The sequence below is a fragment of the Camponotus vicinus genome, unplaced genomic scaffold, assembly GCF_025532165.1.
Source record: "Camponotus vicinus isolate PSW18456_S1 unplaced genomic scaffold, iyCamVici1.0 SCAF_7, whole genome shotgun sequence".
Taxonomy (NCBI): domain Eukaryota; kingdom Metazoa; phylum Arthropoda; class Insecta; order Hymenoptera; family Formicidae; genus Camponotus; species Camponotus vicinus.
Window position 1 is genome coordinate 9,353,612 of NW_028141979.1, and position 21,142 is coordinate 9,374,753.

General features: G+C 30.1%; 1 protein-coding gene and 1 long non-coding RNA gene across 5 annotated transcripts in view; one reads left to right on the forward strand and one right to left on the reverse strand.

Annotated features, from left to right (window-relative positions):
- The window catches only part of LOC145974061 (uncharacterized), a 38,023-nt gene that overhangs the window by 1,921 nt on the left and 14,960 nt on the right, over positions 1-21,142 (reverse strand). For 2 of the 4 annotated variants that reach the window (XM_083103799.1, XM_083103801.1), the window contains exons 2-11: positions 16,862-17,002; positions 15,259-15,403; positions 13,803-13,889; positions 12,854-12,980; positions 9,232-9,867; positions 8,653-9,087; positions 5,672-7,054; positions 2,019-3,382; positions 1,571-1,665; positions 63-1,227 (exon numbers count right to left, since the gene is read on the reverse strand). In XM_083103799.1, coding sequence (XP_082959925.1) covers positions 63-1,227; positions 1,571-1,665; positions 2,019-3,382; positions 5,672-7,054; positions 8,653-9,087; positions 9,232-9,867; positions 12,854-12,980; positions 13,803-13,889; positions 15,259-15,403; positions 16,862-17,002 — 5,578 coding nt within the window. The remainder of the gene's footprint in view (positions 1-62; positions 1,228-1,570; positions 1,666-2,018; positions 3,383-5,671; positions 7,055-8,652; positions 9,088-9,231; positions 9,868-12,853; positions 12,981-13,802; positions 13,890-15,258; positions 15,404-16,861; positions 17,003-21,142) is intronic. The other 2 variants (XM_083103800.1, XM_083103802.1) reach the window with 2 other exon arrangements.
- LOC145974065 (uncharacterized) lies at positions 11,548-13,298 on the forward strand. Its single transcript, XR_014439619.1, has 3 exons — positions 11,548-11,812; positions 12,373-12,616; positions 12,888-13,298. It is a non-coding gene; the product is annotated as an uncharacterized LOC145974065 (long non-coding RNA).

Sequence of the window (21,142 nt, forward strand, 5' to 3'; positions counted from 1 at the left end):
TTTAAGATACTTTTTTAAAAAATGACTATTTTGAGGCATAAAATTTGCATCAATATGCTTACACTTTTCAACTTGTCACGTCCGCCGAAATTCCTAATAGACTCCAACAGCATATCTCTAGAATCTAATTGAACCGGTGCCGATTTGGGTCTTGCGCTTGTATTTTTCAGCGTTACTCCCGTTATCACTGGCATGGTTGGAGGTTTACAAGATTGAATATCCTCATTGTAACTATCCATTGCTGATAGTTCCTTACGCTTTATTTGATTGTTATTCATTTTGGAGTCGCTAATAGGTATCTTGAATCCCTTTACAATAGGCATCGGTGGATTGATCTTTATACTGTTACTGATATTACATTTGAGGGGCGTTTCATTTTGCGGCCTGAAATTTTGACTCGTCCCATTTACGCCCACGACAGACGTGAATCTCTTTGCCTGCGAGTTCTCCTGAATATCGAGCATCCAGGACTGATTTTTGGAGGAGAGGTCATTCTGATTAGGTGCCTTGACAAACTTGATGTGACCGTTTTGCTTGACACTCGATTCTGCCGTTCCTTCTATTTTATCCAATTGTACATCGCAATTCGCCGAGTGTCTATTAAGATTAGTGCGTTTAGGTTTCTGCTTAAAGTTCACATTCTGACCGAACGAATTCGTCAATTCTCTGAAATTTATTGGCGTATCGATTTCATTCTCACTGTTCCTCGGCAGCTCAACGAACGTCTTCTTCAACTCGACCCCCATCACGAAAGGTCTATCCTTGTTCCTCGTCGAATCGAATGCGTTAACTCGGTTCGACATTGGTGCCTTGAAGCCCGACGCTGTTGTGTGTGTAATCAGCTTTCTCGTGAGTTCGTCAGGATTTTTATTCGCCGAAGAATTCACGTTAATCTCGTGCTTAGCGGTGTTATTTTTATTGCTGACGTTGCTGGCATAATTCGTGAAATCTTTCTCACTTTTTGCGCTGTTAATATTAACAATAGTCTTACTGCCGTTCGTATTGTTCCTTCCTAGTTTGTAATCGGTATCCATTTTAATTTGGACGTTAACGCTGGGTCTTTCCGACCAACTGCCCAGACTGATCGCAGGTGGACCGGTGTAAACATAACGTTTCGTATTTTTTTCCTTCGACAATTGTTTACATTCCGAGTCTGAATCTTGAGATTCCAGTGTTGAAGCTGCATTCGTTTTGATCAAATGTTCATTGGGTTCAGGCTCGTATCTGCTGGAAAATAATTTTCTTGTTGGAAAATATAACTGTCTGATTATTTATGCAATCGATATTGAAAGGTGATCATAAAATGATAAGATAATCAATATTACGATATTAAGTAGCACTATGCTAAATCTATTGTCTATTAAAAAAATTTAAATATATAATTATAAAGAGCTTTAAAAGTCAGAAATAAAGAATTTCTGTTTGAAATAGTTTTTCATATACGTTATAGTTTCGATGATATTCATTTAAACTCGAATATATCGAATTCTTTATTTAAAATTTTTAATTTAATTTTCATTAAAAATTTTTTTTAATACATTTTTATTTCTTTGCAAGAAATAATACTCACTTTTTTTCGGTCAATAATACGCTACTGTATTCTTTGGATATATTTTCTTCCGCTTGTTGAGCATTTTTCAACTGCGGTAAAATACTTTTCAGCACCTATAAGTTAAAATAATATTTTTACGATTGTTGCTGAAATATTACATCATTAATTTTATCATGAAAATCACACTTACAATTATTAAATTATTGTATATAATTATTGTATACAAGCTAATTTTTATAGAAATTATATCAGTGGCAAGAATTATAATAATAATATTTATAATATTTATTAATAATATTTATAATAGAAGTAATAAAATAATAAAAATGACATAATTTCTGTAAAAATTTGCTGCATATTATTCTGTAATTTATTTACTTCTCAAAATAAATCATCTTTTTCTAATGCATACCAAGTTGAACCCATCACATTTGACTCATGATTTCACTCTATAACTCCAAATTACCTGCAATGATTGTAATTGCTTCTCTTTGCTAGGTTCCTTCTGGTGTTTTAACATGTTATCTCTCCACTGCGAGAACTTTTCGTTGCCCCGCAATACATCGACATTCAAATCTGTGATACTCGTGGATTTTCTTTCATCAATAATTCCTTGCTCGACTCGAGGCTCGTGCTTTCTCTCGATTTTCTGCACATCTGTCTGGTACTTGGCGTTACTGGATATCGATATGTAACTCTTGGATCGCTGAATATTAGTCTTTTCGTTAAAAGACTGCAATCTATGGGCCAACTCATTTTGATTGTAACATTTTGGTTCCGTTTTACAATCGAGATTAAGGGCGTTCGATTCTTCGGACTTGGTCGTCTTCTTATCGTGCGATATGTTGTTAATTAAATGCATATTTTTCGTCGTATTTTTCTTATCATTACCTTCTGCTTTGCTCCTCGAAAGCGTGGCAAATGTTTTAATAAATCTATCATCCGAGTTTCTCGCGTAACCACCGGACTCCGCAAACTCCTCGAAAATGTCTATGCTGTTCTGTTTGGTATAAGTGGTGATCGTAAAGTTGGATAAAGTATTGTCCACGGGTGCTATCTTCGGTGCGGATAGGCTGCTCGTACTTTTCCGATCAAAATCCCTATTGATAGTCTGCGCTAATGTTCCAGTCTCTATTTTGCTCTCCAATTCCGAAATGATTTCTCTCCGCAAATCTGGATCAGCTTTCTTGTGGGACACGACGGACGTTTGCTCGACAGATTTGCTCACTATTGGTTCATCATCTTCCGTTTCGGGCACCAAGTCCGTTTTCTCACTTGAAGCTCTTTGAAGTTCAAAATCTGCCTCAGAACTATTCAATAAGTTTCTCGTCGGTTCGATATTCTTACTGTTGTCTGTCGCATCAACGGACTCTGGAACCGGGCTTCCTGGCGGTTCCTTGAAGGCCTCTACCGATCCTAGCGTGACTGTGTCATATTCGTCGAAGATAGGAGAATGTGAATCGCGAAAGGCACTTGGTGGAGCCGGAAGATGATACTCCCAGTCGCTGATCGACAGGTCTTCGCTCATCGCTGACACATAATCAGAGGTATTCTCTTGCGAACCCGCTGTCACAGTCATATTTGGTGTGCTAGCGCTCAAAGTATTTTCTGGGAGGTCGACACACGACTTGTAAATCTCGTTCGACTCATCCTTGACATCGACAGGTTCCGATTTGATCGTGGAATCATCGAGAATTGTATGACTCGTTGTTGTTTTAAGCGGCAACGATATTTCCGGTACTGGAGACGATGAGGTCGGTAGCACATTTGATAAGGTGTCTGATACTTTCTGCAGCAGGATATCGGTTTCAGATGGAGCGTCTTGATTATCTATTGTAAATATAAGCAGAATAAAAATAAATTAGTCAAATATTGTGCTGGTCTTCTCTTATATTAAGATTATAGTTAAATGCTTATTAAAATATTGTTAAAAATATAATCTAAAGATTAATTTTAATATCAAGAATATTGAAGAAATCGAGAAAAAAGATTATTTATTACGAAGATGTAAAAAATATGACAAATAGAAAACAATATTTGAAATTAAAATAATTTAATTTAAATAGATTAGGATGATCTTTTATAGAGATAATGTGATGATTACGTGCAATCTTATATAATATTTATGAAGCAAAAAATACTAAGCGTGATAAATGGAACAAACATAAAAAATGTAATTTTTTTACAAAAATGGAACAAATTTAAATCAAGATAAAATTTTATTAAGATAAAATGGCAATATGCAAACAAGTTGAAGTATTATATAAAAAATATCTCCAAATAGAGTATTAGTTGGTAAAATTATTAAGATAATAATCTTAAAAGAATAGAATACAATTGTATATAATACATAATGTATGTATATATAAATATAAAAAATAAAAAATATTTTTTCTATTTGTTATTGACATAAATTGAATATATTCACAAAAGAGATTAATTCCATTATACATATACATGCATAAATAAATAACCAACCCCCTTCACTTTTACTCCCTCTGCCTAATCTCTCTTTCTACCCTATTTAATTCTTTCCTTTCTCTTTCTTTCTTTTTTTTCTTTTTTTTTCCTCTCTCTTCTTTTCTTTTCCTCCCTCTATCTCTATTTCCTCTTCTCCCTTTTCCTCCCTTTCTTTCCCTTTTGCTTACTCTTTCTTTCTCTTTTTCCCTTTCCATTTCTTCCTTTCTTTTCTTCTTTTTTTCTATCTCCCTTCTTTTTTTAATTAAATTGATAAACCCGTGAAAAAAATTAAATATAAAGTATGATAATAGAATACTTTGTATCTTACAAATTGATATATTTTTCAATTATATAAAAATACTATTATGTATAGATTGCATATAAATATATATATTACTTATATATTTAAAGATATTATTTATATAATATATTAACACTTTTATTCTAAATTTTCATTGCAACAGAAAGAAACTTTCTTAATATATCTTTTCTCTATTCTCCCCTCTTTCTTTTCTTTCTATATAAATCTAAAATTATTATTTTACTTTAAAAATAAATTCAATTTATAAAATTGAATTAGTAATAGAATTTAAAAATAAATTAGTAATAGAGATTTAAAAATAAATAAATAAATAAATTTATATGTATGCCCCGACTTTTGCTATCTTATTATTATATTATAAAACACTATAAACATTTCTAATTGCATGCATAATATAAAAGAAGCGTAAATTTTAAAAGGGTGTTAAAAAAGGATCAATATTAAATGGAATGGGATAGAAATTTCGGAAAGTATCATCGATACAATAACTACGACACTAGAAAGAAAAAATATATGAAAGTGATAATAGACTCGATGAGAGGATATCGTTACCACACATCCCGATAGCACACATTCATGCATATCGATGCCTAGGATAATCGATACAATTGATCAATGAGAAAGTCCTAATGTTCAACTAATAATATGGGCTATCAGATCCAGTAATTTGACAAATTAAGAAAAATTTCGAAATATACAGGATGGACTCATAAAATGAATTTTATTAGATATTTTATGATTTATGTAAAATTAAGAAATTATTTCAAGCCTCATAACTCGAAAAGTACTCAATGGAAAAATACTTTATTATAGAGTTTTGGAAAGCTCTCGAGATAAGCTATAAGAATAAGTGATAAAATATAGGAAGTTCCGTTTAAAAAATTAAAAGTGGCCTTCATGTGACCTTCAAACAATTATCCAAGGTCAAACCAATGGCATCATCTTATGTCCCCCTTCGAGTCAAATAACTTTTGTCTGAAACATTTTTTCGAAAAACTTCTCTTTTTCGAGATATTCGCGTGGATTGATTAAAATGGTCCACTCTGTATATTAAATAATTTCAATATAACCAAAGAAGAGCAAGTAAATTATTTGCTCTTTATTAAAGTCAAACATCTCTCTCAACTCTTAGGATTAATTTTTCTATTAAATATTTTTTCACTTTTGACTCTATAAATAAACTATTTTTTGACACCCTATATATATATACACATACATTATACATACATACAACTTCAAGATAGTACGCACAGGATATGTAATTGAAGAAGTTACAAACTTGCGAAGGATAATAAGGATCAAAATAGAGAAGTAGTTAGTAATATAATGACATGCACCTGTAACTCTCTCATTTACATCCACATCCCTTGTACGATTAATGCAATGCCCCGCATTAATTTGCTCCTGCTCTGTGCTTTGTGACGCACTTGAAGATATTGAGTTCCCAGCGGAGAAATTCAGATTCAGAGCATGCGCGATGTCCTCCGGAGGCGAGGTGAGATATCGCTTCTGTCTCTTCAAGCTATCCATCTCAAAATCATCCGAGCTGGACTGGCTTCGAATCACTTTCGTCCGTTTAGTGATCTTCACGTTGTTTGATTCTTCGCCTCGACCTTCAGTTCGAAGTTTTCGGCTCGATTCATTGGCATTTTCCGCAATGTTACATTTTATGATATCGTTCAAAGTATCGTCTTCTCTAATGACATCAAAATGATCGCACTTTGGTATAGTGGAGATCACCGTGCACGTCTCTTTGTTTCTTTCAAGCCCACTCTTCATTTCTGTGCCACTCGTCGCATCTTTTGGACGCGAATATTTCGCTGTTTCAACGGTTTTCTCAATCTCGTCGCAAGTAATTCTTTTCCTCGGCGCTCTGGGTGGTCTTTGGCAAGCAGATTGATACGATGGCTTCAGTTGTTCGCTTTTCACCCCAATCATGTCCGGTTTGGGCATACTTTTGTTTAGAGAATTCGATAACACATATGATTTATTGTCCTGATTCTCACTTTCATCACAGGAATCAATGTTTTTAGATTTTATCTTGCAATCTTGTTGTAAAATATTCTCTTCTTCCTTGAAAATAACATTACGTTCCAGTAATAACAGGTTTTCTTGCGATTCATTTAACTCTATGGAATCAGAATGTAAGCCAGTATTTTCTTCCTTACTTAAATGTTGACTCAAATTTAATGATTCCTGATCTTTTACATTATCGACAATCTCTGGTATTTTATCCTTTCTGCTAAACTTATCTTCAAAATGTGTTTCTGGATTAATAGGGATTGATTCCATACAATTAGAGTTGGGTAACCCAAAATTGTTGTCCATTTTATGATTGGGATATTGACTTGATTTTAAAGACACGCTATCGTCGATTGTATCATCGATTTTTGTCTTTTCTATTTGGTCTATCTGATCTTCATTGAAAGGTGCAGAATCAACTTTTGACTTCGAATGTATCCTTTCTCGCTTAATGTGTCTAACAAGATCATCTTCCATCGACGATATATTGGAAGTGTAGCAATGTGTTTCATGTGTGATATTTTTAGAGTTTGCACGTTCACGTGATAAACTGTTTATATGATCGCGTTCCATGCTCAAGGTTCTAGGCGGTGCCAAGGGTGGAACCACTTTACGTTTAGGTGCCTTTGGATGCTCTGAAGCGCTAATCTTACACGTGTTAACCTTTCGAGGCATGGGAAGGGGTACAGGTTCTCCAACTAGTTTGGATAAAGAAAGAAAAAAATGACCATCACCGAAAATACAAGCTAGCAAAATGTGGTATACAAACAAGCAAACTGATCAAAGTATATGTACATACTATGCGTCGAATGGAGCAACAAGAATACATTGTTTAGCTATAAATTAGAGATACATAAATCAAGTCTTAGTGCAAAATCGTGTGTCCATATACTTTTATGTAAAAGAGAAAAATATTTGGAATCACATCATTTTCTAAATAAAGGAATGTATTTTGTATTAATAAATTATTTTACAAAATACAAATAAGAATAATAAAAGAATGTGTAAAAAATTTTTCTTTAATTTAATCCTCTTTTTTAATTTATAATATAATCTGCAATTCAGAAAATTAAGCGATTCCAAACTCTTTTGATGATGCATATACAAATAAAAATAATGTAGAATTTTAAATAAAATTAATTAAAAACAATTCTTATAAAAAAATGCAAATGAACGATATAAATATCATGTGGTTGGTGAAAAAAAAAGTAATATGTATTAAACATATTTTCAAGTTTTTTGCTAATTCAATTTTTTAATTTAAAGATTAACCATTACCATAATAATTAATTATCATAATTATCAAGATATATATAAAATTGGAAATTAGAAAATTGTCAAAACAAGACAATCTCCGGAGAAAAATTCGAAAATTTATTTAATATCTGTTCCTAATTAATAATTTGTTCGTAATTAAGAATTTGAAAATTATTTCTATTCGTTCTAACGAAAAGTCTATTACAGAGATCCACTATGTATATCGAGTTTCAAACAAATTCGCCAACTCTACTCTCGAGAATCGAGTTCAACTGGGCCAAGAAACAATTCCAGTTTTCATTCGATTCTTGACGATTGACCAAGCCAGGCGGTGGTGGTTGCAAGATGCTTAACTTTCTCTCCTCTAATTTGTTCTCGGTATGATTCATCATAGGTAGTAAGGGTAGCTCGTCAATGTCACTGGGTACAGAATCTGTGGACGCCATTTGAATGTCTAATGGCTTTCTAGAGATCGCAAATATTTGCAAGGTACTCAAAAGCGGAGGAGACAAATTGTTTTCCGCGTATTGTTTCGAAGAACTATTCCAAGGATCTTCCGATATTTCGCATCCCATATTTTTTACGTTCGATTTTGTATCCTCCCGATTCATTGACGTCTGCATTTTTAATTGTTCGCGCGTACAGTCATATTCTTTCGCGTAATGTTTGGCCTGGCAAATCTTATTTGACCTGTTCACGAGAAACTTACGACTAGAAATTAATTCTTTATGATTTTCACGTAAACTTGGTACCATTCTAAGACTTTGGGATTTTCTATCTATTACATTTTGGATATGATCTTTAGTTGCGATACCGAGCGAAATATTATTTACAAAGTTAGGACCTATAGAGTTATCATATTGCAAGTATCTTTCAGTAAATAATCTATCCCTTTTCGAAAATCTACACTTTCCAGAATATAACGTAGCATGTGATGCTTCATCATTCATATTTTCGCGGATTTGACGCGGATTTCCCGAAGGATCTCGCGCTTTAAAACTACGGAGCAAAGTATTTGATCTACTAGGCGCTAACTTACCTTTTTTTGTTACTATTCTAGCTTGCTCTACTTTTGGGGCGGCTTCTACAGGCGCGATCACTTCCACATCCGCTTTAACAAGCTTATGGCTGACCGAATCTGTTTCAGAACATGCCTCGACATTCGTTTCCGCCTTCGCGGTACGATTCTGCTGAATGTTGTCATCGAATTCGTACGTCGCGGCTTCCGACTTTGGCTCATAGCCCAACTCGAGCATGGATTGCGTGCTGATGGCGATGTCGGAATTAGCCTTAGGACAATCGATATCGGAATTAGCTTTCGATGGCGCACCAATGTCCGATGGCGGTTTCGAAGGATCCATATCGGACGTCAATGATTCCTCAGAGTCGACGATGCGTTCTAACGCCTGCGTGGAAATAGCCGACGAAAGTGGTCTGGGCGTCGGTGGAGGAGGAGCTATTCTCTTCTTTCGACCTATAAGCAATTTACATGGACCAATTGTAAGAAACAATTCAATTTTTCTCAAGTACTACACGTTCACTATTAATCTACTATTTCCCCAATAACAGAGAAATTCATTATTAGACTACGTGAGTTCGATATGATCAAAAATCTCACCAGTGAGAGAAGTGCTGCTGATCCCCCGACTAAGCGTTCCACCGGTCATCGCCAGATTGTTCAAACTCTTACTGGACTGCGAAGTTTGCGCAAGTTTTCTGGAAGTGTTGGACATGCCTGGCGCTTTGCTTCTCCTTGGCAGAGTTTCCGGTAGTCTCGCGGCCAAATCTGGATTATCGCTCAGCACAGAGGCTTCATGGTAACCGGAACTGTCGCTGCTGTTCCGGCTATGATTGATTACCATTTTATCTTTGCCGCTATCCCCAGACGTACCTTGAACAGGAGGCACGGCGTGCGTGGGCGGTTTCGGAGCTGGTCTCCTTTTTCTCTGTGGTCGAGTTGGCGGCTGAAGGGGACTGGCGCTTCTCGCAGTTTCGTCACTTCTGGCCGGTGACACGCTGCGACCCCCGAGACTATCTGTACTAAGCGAGTTCTCTTTGGATTTTTTGAACATAAAACCGAACACACTTTGCTTGGTCTGGTGCCGGCGTCGCTCCTCTTGCCTCTGCAGCGCCATTATGTCCTGCGTACTTAATGACGGACCTAGACCCTTGGCCTGTTTTGCGTAAAGAGTCACTTCCTGCAGATGATAGTCCTGCAGCGATAGCGATAAGTCCAACGTCTCTTCCAGATTAGCTGGAATAAAAAAAACTTAATCAAATACTGATCAAATACTGATAGAAATACTGACATATGATCAAATGCTGAGATCAAATACCGATTAGAATTAGATATATGCATGATAATTAATAATTGAATGAATTTATATTTTTATTATATTTATATTTTTATTATTTTACTTTTTATATGAATTTATATTTTTTATCATTATAGGAATGTAGTACAAATAATTTAAAATAACCAAAATTTTTCACATATTTATAGTTACTTTATATTATAAGAGTGTAAGTAATATTAATATGATTTTATCAATATTACAGCAAAATGCATCATGAAATATTTATGAATTTAAAATCATGTATAAAATATTATAAATATATTGTAATTAATTTTGTTATATAAAGTTTATATAAATAAAATTACACACACATATTATAATAAATAAAAATTTTAAATATATATAAAATTATGCTTATATATATATATATATATATATATATATATATATATATATTATCTCTATCTATTTGATTTTTCGATTTGCATATGTATTATACATTGTTAGAGAGCATTAAATAGAAAAAAATCTATTAAACAAAATTCAATACAAATGGAAATATATTTTAACATTAAAAACTATCTAGAATTTTCACTTCTGCTATTTTATATGAAAACTTCTGTTATTTGATTGAAAAAGTTTATGCAAAAGATTTCACATTTTTGCGTTCAAAACAAAATTATATATAACATAATTAAATATACCCCAGCAAACACCAAGTAACAGTTATATAACTTTTAGTTATAATTTCCCACTCAACAATATAACCGTTACATGTTATGTAACTGTTATATAACTGTTATGTGTTAAATAACAATTATATTGTTGAATGGCAAATTATAACTGTTATTAACAATTATATAACTGTTACTTTGTGTTTGCTGAGACACAATCAAATATAACAAAATTAAATATAACATAAAATCCTTCATTTTCATCTTTTTTTAAAATGGAAAATTACAAAATCGCTGTCGAGATAAATGGGCTTTTAAAAAATACTTAAGAAAAATTGAGATTTTTTTTTAAATTTTCGGAGCAGATTAAATATCAAATAAGATTTTGTTTTCTGGAACCAAATATATGTGTGTAATTAATTAGAACTCTTGGAGAACAAATTCCTCTAATGAACATTGGACACATTCTAGAACTCATTAAAGGAAAAATATTTCAATCTCGTATGTGTGCGCGATACCAACTATATAAAGTATCTTACGCATTCGCTAGATTTACATTCTATCTCTACGCATTCCTAGAAGCTTTACTTTAAAGAGAAGGGGGATATTTCCCTTCGGGACAAATCCTACAAACACAACAACTCGTACTTTTCAGCAGGTATATCGCCTCAATCTGCAGTTATTGCAAACAGACGCGGATGAACCAGATTATACCAAGACAATCGCTCCGTGAAAAGAGGAAGAAGATGATAATTTTTGAATGACGGAACCGCCTGGAGCACTCGCGATTTTTTTTCTCTTTTTAACGTACATCCCTCGTTTGCGTTATCGCGGATGCACAGGCTCGCCTGTCACAGCGAGTTCTCTCCTCAGCGCGAGCGTGAATGCACCTGGAGGTATGCGAGCGGGAACTGGAATTGCATTCTCCATTCCCCTCGCGCGGCGCGGATCAATTATAAAACGTACGCGGGCAAGCACGGGCGGGTAGCGCGGAATGCCGCGCATTTACGCTCTTTCTTCTACAGGACGAGCGTGAGGATGAGAATGAGAAAAGCAGAGGCCCGACAGCCTAGGAGTAACAAGTGCTGCGGCAGCCTGCCGGCAACCTTGCGATAGTGATCTCAGCAGCCAACCTGTAACTAGCTAACTGAAATATCTCGTGCACGGTTGTGCGTCACGATGTGCACAGTGTCTCGTCAAAAGTGAGGATCACGCTGGCGCTTCACAGGTTCATACGAAGTTCTCTCATAATTATTAATTATTAAATATTAGACAATTAATATATTTATTAATTATGTAATTATACGTTTATTAATTTATTTATACATTTTTTAAATTTTTTTACAAGAAATTTATAGATTAGATCATTGGATATATTATAATATATTATAACTGATTATTAATATATTAAATATATATTTATAATATATTTTATTTAATGTATTATAATATATATTTTTAATAATACATTAATAATACGTCATAATAATATAATGATAATATATTATAATATATTATAGGGATTTTAATATATTAAATATATGTTTAAAATATATTAATAATATATATTTATTTATAACAATAATATATTTATTTATTAATAATATATATATTTATTTATAAAATTATTTATATAAATATATATTTATAATATATTTATTATATATATATATATATATATATATATATAAAATAAATTTATTTTTATAAAATATATAAAATTTTTTTATTTTTATAAAATACGTAAAAGTTTCTGAATTTTAAGTCAGCGCTATATTTATTGGATAGATTTATTTTATTTCATTATGCTTTGATGGCACGCGGAAATAACCATGGCACGTATTGTGATGAAACTTGAGTCGAGTTTATGGAAATAAGCACGTGCGCAAGAATCGCCGAGGAATTAAAAAGGGAAATCAGACGAAGACTTTCATCGACGCATAATGCGAAAAGCATTTCCAGAAAATTGGATTGCGTCCCTGTCGTGTATGCACGCACCCGAATCACTTGGCTTCCGAAGCCATATCACGCTGTACGTGTACTAATTAAACTATAAATATTATGTAAAATTAAATATTCTGCGGAATTTCAATAATTAAATATATAATTAAATTCATAATTAAATACAAACATTTAATTAAATGCAACAGAAGATTTTTTTGTTGTATATTTAATTATAATTTGATCATTTTACGAGAATTAATCTTTCTTAAATTTATTCGTACAATTTTATTGAACTCATATGATTAAAATGTGCAAGTGTACTCACCTGGATGACGAAGCTCGTAATTATTTTTGTCCAGATTCTTCTCACGACATACTTCATCTAGAATTTCTCCAAGGTTCATCTTCGGACTGACCCTCGATACATACAGTTGATTTCTCGGCAAATGCACCTGTGTCGATTATCAAATTATCGCGTATTGCATTACGATTTATTGCATTCGTATTGCGATCTATTCTAAGTACGTAACTGGTTTTAAATGAGATCATTCGCTTTCAACATTTGTCGGTAAATCGAACAAGTACAAATCATTTGCTGTAGCCTGCTTGAAACTAGCATTGTGTTCATTCTTCATAAAATTTTAAGATAATTGATTTAAAGACTAAATTATGCAAATATCTATAATAAGAAACAATATATAATCTAAAAATTTCTATATTGATATATCTTTCTGCATTGCAAGTTTTTTGCAAAAATTTTAAAGCGATAACAAACAGAATTTTTTATCCAAAAGTGACAACTTTAAAACATATTATATATGTACATTTTATATGTAATATTGCAGAAATAAAATTAATATATTTTGTAAAAGATCACCTAAAGAATATGTCTTGCTGCACTTTTTAATCGATTTTCAGAAATCTAATAAAATTGCTCGTATATGCAATAAATAACAAAATTATATACACAGATACACGTGTGCGTACATGTGTACAAATTTGTTTAAATGTATTTTTAAATATTACAAATATTTCTCTTCAATTTTAATATCTTATAAATAAGTGATCCTAATAAAAATTTTTTATTTCAATCGAAAAAAATAAAATAAAACAAACATTCTTAAATTGGAAATATGTAAATAAAATAGGCAAGGAATATATGACTTTAATGATAGAAAATATATATACGTATAAAATTTCTAGGATTATGCATGAATAAAATAATTAGATCAAGCCTCAATATTATAATAATTAAAATTACTTCTGTATTTTACCTGCAATCTAAATGTCGTTTCAAAAGGTTGATTAGCTTGCTTTGTTTTACGTGGCACACATGTGCCCTGCTTGGGAAGTAATTTAACCTAGAATAAAACAAAAGCACCTTTTAATTGTGTCGCAAATTTTATATTTTAACTATAAAAATATGTGGAAATAAATTATTTTTTCGTAATATGAAAAATATGGCATTGTATCTTTTACATTCAATCTTATATTTCATTTTTTTTTATAAGACATGAAAGAAATTATATAAATATATATCTATATGCATTTTCATCTTTTTATATGTAAAATTTTTAATTTACATTTATGTGTGAAAAATAACTAATAACTGACATACATATATGTTATTACAAAATAATAATTTAAATAAAATTACAAAATAATAATTTAAATAAAATAAGAGCAAGAAATATTTATTAGTGTTTCTTTTATCAAGAAATACATATTTGGGCAAAAGTCTGATTATCGAAGTACTTTTTAATATTATTAAAACAATAATAATATTTAATAAAATAATTAGCTATTACAAAATCTGGAAAAAGTGAATGCATAAGATTCACAGAAGGAATCATATTAAATTCTTGTATCCCGGAGAGAAAGTATAACGATCGGTACTGGAAATTGACGTGCGAAAGGGTTAATCTAACACGCGAAGCAATGAACGAGCATCAAAGAATTGTCGTTAGAAAGTGCGTAGAAATTCTCGCGTAGAAATTCACGTGACATGCGTTGGGAAATTGTTAGAATCGTTAATGGCCGGTTGGTCGCCGCCCGAATGGAAAATCAACAGGGTGATGACTTCTATTTGCGCAAATACCGTAATCACAAAACCGTAAGTCGTATGCAATTATCGATACGTGTAAAGAAAAACGACGAAATCGATTGCGCACAACTGATTGTGATTAGGTTTCTAATCAATCACTTTTTTTTTCGATGGTCGATTCTGTCTCCGAGATTGTTGCCGAGATCTCGAGGACGCAGTTTTAATCATTAATCTCCATGATTGTATATATGCAAAAAATTATAATTATATATATATATATAATAAATAATAATAATAATAAAATTATAATTATAATTATATATAATTATATATAAATTAAATATATAAAAATTATAATGCATGTTATAAGCAAGATTATTATAAAAATTTGTAGTCTTGTATAAAATAAATAAAATCATAAAGTAGATATTTTCGATTACATAATATAAAATAAGTATTCTTTTAAAAAGGATTCATATTTTAATTGAATTAAAACTAAACTAAAAAGTTAATAAATATATACACACATTGTATCTCCTGGTAAAAAGAGACCAATGTTTATCAAGAATTAAACTTTGATATAAATTGCCTTTAAATTTTTATTAAATTTTTATGAACCCTAAACAGTTTATATAAACTTAGAAATGTGCATTATATCTTTATATAAAATATTTGATTTGAATTACCTGAAGGACGTCCAATGCTCCGATAGGAGTGTTTGGATGATGAGATAGAACTAAGCCATGTTCACCGATCGCTTGCAATGTATAATTCGAAGCTGTCAATTTATGAGCTGTCGCGATCTGCACTAGAAGGTCCATCATTGGCGTGCTATAATCAATTACATCAATAATTATATATGTATATAATACAAGAATGTAATGACGATGATCGGTACACATTAATTTTTCACAAATATCTTCCCTATCAAAAAGACTTAAAAGTCCATCAGTCCATGATTTTTATACTTTTTATTATTTTATTTTTATTTTTTTCTATTTTTTATAAATATTATTAGTTATATAAACTTATCATTAATTTAAAGAAAATCGATATATGGATTAAGTTTTTAATTATATAATAAAAGTAATCATGTAATAAAATTATGTAATAATAATAATTTAATTATATATAATAAAAGTATTATCAAATATATAATTTGATATAATAATGTATAATTAATATAATATAATAAAGTATTCAATATAATAATTTATACAATTTATACAATATATAAACAAGAGTTAGATACTATTTTAACATCCATATTTCTAGAACAGCGAATTTAAAAATTCTTTATATATATAAATTGCAACTTATCTAACTGAAAATTTTAAATCGATGAACGAAATTCTCCCATAAAAGGCATAACGGAATCGCGATAACAGAACGACGTCATCAGATAAGCAATCATCTGATTACATAGTACACAAATCTAATACCGATATCACACAATTCTTAATACTTTCTTTTTTTAATTACTGCATTTACATAATACGAGCAAGAACATCTTTTATCTTTTCCTCTTTAATTTTTCTCTCTTTTTCTCCTTCTCTTCTCTCTTTCTACCCTGCTTTTTTTCTCTTTCTCTTCCTTTTTCTCTTTCCCTTCTCTACTTTCTATTTACACGGTAATTTATTTATTTATTTCACTTACAATTGCGTTATAATTTAATATTTAATAGTAGTAATTATCTAATTCTATATAAACCTATCCAATGTCATGCATGCGTATACACCATCATATATATATAAGAAAGTAACTAATTAAGTAACATATTATAGAATCTGGAGTTTTCCTTAACTGGCTAAATAAAATGCTATAAAGAAGATAAGAGAAGAAAAACGTTCATTTATATTAAAAGAAAATATATTAATTATTTTGAAAATGGAGTTAAATGTTAATTATATATCCGTAAACTCGAGTAATCATATATATACGTCATGATAGAATGACATGAAAGTTTATAGTAAAACTGACAGTATTAAAAAATTGAAAAATTTAATTTGGCTAATCCTTCATCGTTGAGATTAAATCGCAAACATTTTAACAATTCCAAATATTTATAATTATTAATATTAATAATTGTTACACACTATTAATATTATTAATTAATAATATTATTATTATAATTATTAATATTATTAATTTATATATAATTTAATAAAATGATATTGATTAATAAAAAATTAATAAAAAGAATAAAAACAGTTTTATTCTTCAATTTTTGGAATTGAAGAAATGTTGTTGACAAGATTGTTGCTGTGTTTAATTTTTATAAAAATATACCTTCTTAACACTGTAACTCTCTGCGTATGAAGATGATGATCGCGAGGTAGTTGAACCAGAAGCTCCATACTTCCAGCCAGCATGTCCGCCGGAGTGTCTTCTGTCACAAGAACCATTCTGGATGGCCTCTCCTCTCTGCTCCTGAAATAAAATATATTTTTCAGTTGAAATTATTATTTAATAAATAAAATTTAATTACGCGTATAATTATGCTCTTTTGCGAAAGACAAGTAACGCAATAATAAACTAATTTTATCTTCTTTTTAATTTTGTATTTTTAGATTTGCATATATTTGAAGCTTTGCATTAATATTATTTTTTTTCTATATCTTACAGCATTACATATAAAACTTATTTTTAGAAGTTCAGCGATTATCTCTTTAATGTTCGTTAAGCTACTTAATTTGGTCTTCAACAATTTTACGGTCTATGGCTTGTAACGGATTATAACCATGTATAGCATGCTCGTTATAGTACGTTCGTATAATATATATATTATACGTGTACGTATACGTACTTTTACAAAATACTGTGTAATGCATTGAGGAAGTAATGCGCCCATTTAATTATTACATTAGATTCCATTTAATTAGATTTAACTTTCGCCTATTGAAAAAGAAAGCATGTTCTTGTCGTTTTTCTTATTACTTCGATTTAGTTAATTAATAAAATATAAAATTAATAAATTTCTTCTTAGTAAAATTTATGGAATACTGTGAGAAGATTCTTCTCTTCATTTTTCCGCATATGGAGTTTAATGACGGAAGTACATAAACTTGAAATATTTTAAAGAAAATTATATCATATTTAATAATACACAAGAAAGATTTAAATTTTCATCTTTTCATAGATACGAAATATATTGCAATAAAATTCAAAAATAAAGATGTTAAAAAATTTTAATAATTTTACTAATTTTACTAATTTTTTTCATAGTTTAATATTAGACTCCATTTTATCTCGAATTCCGGTGAAGAGAAAATACGAGAGGCTGAAATATTTTCACAGGATAAATATTTTCTTCGATCATACCCGAATTTTCTCGCGACGTTGCTAAGTTTCGCTAACTTTCTCGCGCTGCATCCGTCCTTTCGCATACCTTGCCAGCATTTAATAGAAACTGGATCAAGCACTTTTTTGCCTCTGTTATATTGTTCACAAACAGCGTTCACATGATTGTTACGACTCTCATGAGAATGAATTCTTTTCACGAATGGTTGCAACGAATTACCAATATGCTATGTTTTCTCGTGTAAGAATGACACATCGAACATAATTAGAAGTAAACATAATTAAAGGTTGAAAATTCAGCAAAAAGCAGAATTTTATGAAATTGTAATCAAAAGTCATAATTTTATTTTTTTAATGAAATATATTATTAAATTATTATTTATATAATATATATTATTGAATATATTATTAAGTATATTATTAAATATATTATTAAATATATTATTAAATATATTATTAAATTAATATTTGTGTTACAAATTTAAAGTTAAAATAACTTCTGACTTATTTCTGACAATTTTTTAAAGTACGACTTTCTAATAATAGAAGAAGAAATTGATAGAAGAAGAAAATGATAGGAGAAGAAAAACTGCATCAATCAGTATATTATGATTATGAGTACAAGATTTCATTAAAAAAAGTGCAACGGAAGCAACTGCATCCATGCATAAAAATGCATAAAAGTAATATAAAAATAGGATTTAAATTGCCTCAATTTTTATTACAATTACAAACAGGATGTTCCTTGTAAGTATCCACTTATATTACATCCTATATGATTATAATTGCGAAAATAAAAATTGAGGCAACTTAAATCCAATAATTAAAACACACATTTTGGAAAAATCGGAAGAATGTCATTAAAATGTAAGTAAAAATGTTTAGAAAGTTGAAGAGAAATTAAAATTTTCTGAATAAAGTTTTCTAATAAAAAGATTCTTGTATAATCCTTATGTAATCCTTACTCTCTACGAAAAGTAATCAAATAAATTATCAAAGCATTAATTTCGATTTTTTTTATTTCATATTATGAATTGTAAAATAAAAAAAAATTTATTTAGTGACGACAAATTATGAAAATCGCTAATAATGCAAAACAAGACTGAAGGACAAATATTTTAAAAAAAGCAAGCGTTGTGCAAGTTGCTTACATTTTATTGCCGCAATCTTGCATATAATTATCATATATATTATACTTGAAATCACTTTCAGGAAGTTAACTTCATCAACAAGAGGAGCTGCTTGTACAGTTCAATTTATAATATAAAGTGATAAGAAAATGTACTGTGATCTCAGTGAAACTATTCCGATTTCATACTGTTATAAGCATCACTTTAAAAAAAAGCATTAAAAAATTAATTGATACTCTCGAGGATTTACGAGACTCTTTGATACATCTATGAAAGTTCCAAGCCAGTAAGCATAATCATAATAAATCGGACACGTCTAACTGTTCAAGTTGTTCAATAATGCGATACAACAATTTTATTATAGGATATCTTAAAACTCCCGAATGTCTTTTTAATAATAAATTTTTTGGCCAATTTGGAGACAAACCTTCTGTAACGAAAATGTCAAAAATGTCAATAAATTTTAAATTATAAAAGATTTAAAAAAGGCATTTTACAAACTCCAAACTTTGTGGAATGAAAAGATTAACATTTCTTTTAAATTTTATTTTATTTAAATTTTATTTCTATTTTTTTTAAATCTTTAAAATCTGTAACAATACCTACTTTTTTTTACATTTTCTTAAAATATAAATATCTAAGAATTTATTAAATATTCATATTTTGTGATTATTATATTTTTTATTTGCTATTCTTTCTTATCCTTTATTTTAATAAACATATGCAAACAATTGTTCTAGTAAGAAACACTGATTGAGACATTGAATTTTAATAAATAAATATTGATAACTAAATTTTAATAAATAAAACAAAAGAAATTCTTATTTTTTTATCGAATTTTAAATAAAATGTGGTAAAAATTAAAGAAATTGTATTTTATATATATTTGTTTAAAACGATTAAATATATTTAATATAAAATAATTTGAATAATGTAATACGAATAATGTAAGAATATATTAATATATATTTATATATTATTTTATATATTTATTATTATATTATATATTATATATATTTATTATATTATATTATATATTATATATATTTATTATTATATTATATATTATTTTATATATTTATATATTTAGAGTATCGTTACTTGTGGATCATAAATATGTAGAACGGCAAACTGGGTAATTGTAATTCACGATTTATAATGTCTGGCTTCGATAATCAACTTTTCTTGCCACTTTCGGATACATTAAAGTGATATTAACGTGTTATGTAGGGCATGTGATTTTAAAGTAGGATACGACATACATATAAAAGTATAAGCATCTACATATGTCCCATCGTATATAAATACAAGATATCCAGTATTGCTAGTATTATTTAGCCCAAAGGCTACACACGTAAAGATGAATAAACTACGACAGTAACGAGTAAATTAAGACGAGTGTATGCGTATATAATATCACATAAATACATTAAAGGAAAAGAATAAGATGGCAAATATAAAAGCCAAGACGTGATAATTGCAACAACAAAAAAAATGAATGTATCACAGAAAAAATTCTTCGTAAAATTACTTGAGCGTTTTAGCCCCCTTTCAAATCATCTTAAGCAGCACGAAATATTATAAAAATCAATACACACTGTGTTCACAAAATTAACTGTCTAAAAAAGAAAGATGAAGATTAATAAATATCATGATTAGATACATTACTATACACTTATTGCACACATTTGTGAAAACCAAACTGGAAACTGCTGGAAACATTCTGGGAGACACAAATCATCAGACGGACAAAAGAGCAAACAAGCAGATAAATAAATAAAAAAATAGATGATAATAAGTGATAATGCCTTTAATCGGATCTTTATAAAAGAACAACAGATAAGGATTGGAACGCGAGAAAAAAAGAGAGAGAAGCGAGCAACGGCTTTTGTAAAAGAGACGAGTATTGTTTCATTCAAGGTGAGGATTATTTGCCATACTCGTGGCATTCGCGAGCATCACTTTCCTTTACGGGATTTGCTATTTCCGCTTTCTATCTGACCTTTCAGATTTTTCACAATCACGTCATATATCTCTTACCATCTTTCCATAACTCGTCTGTTGCCTGGCGTTAATCAAAGTGTGAGTAAAGACTGTAATAGGGTAAGACTAAACCTCTTTATGCAAATATCCATAATGA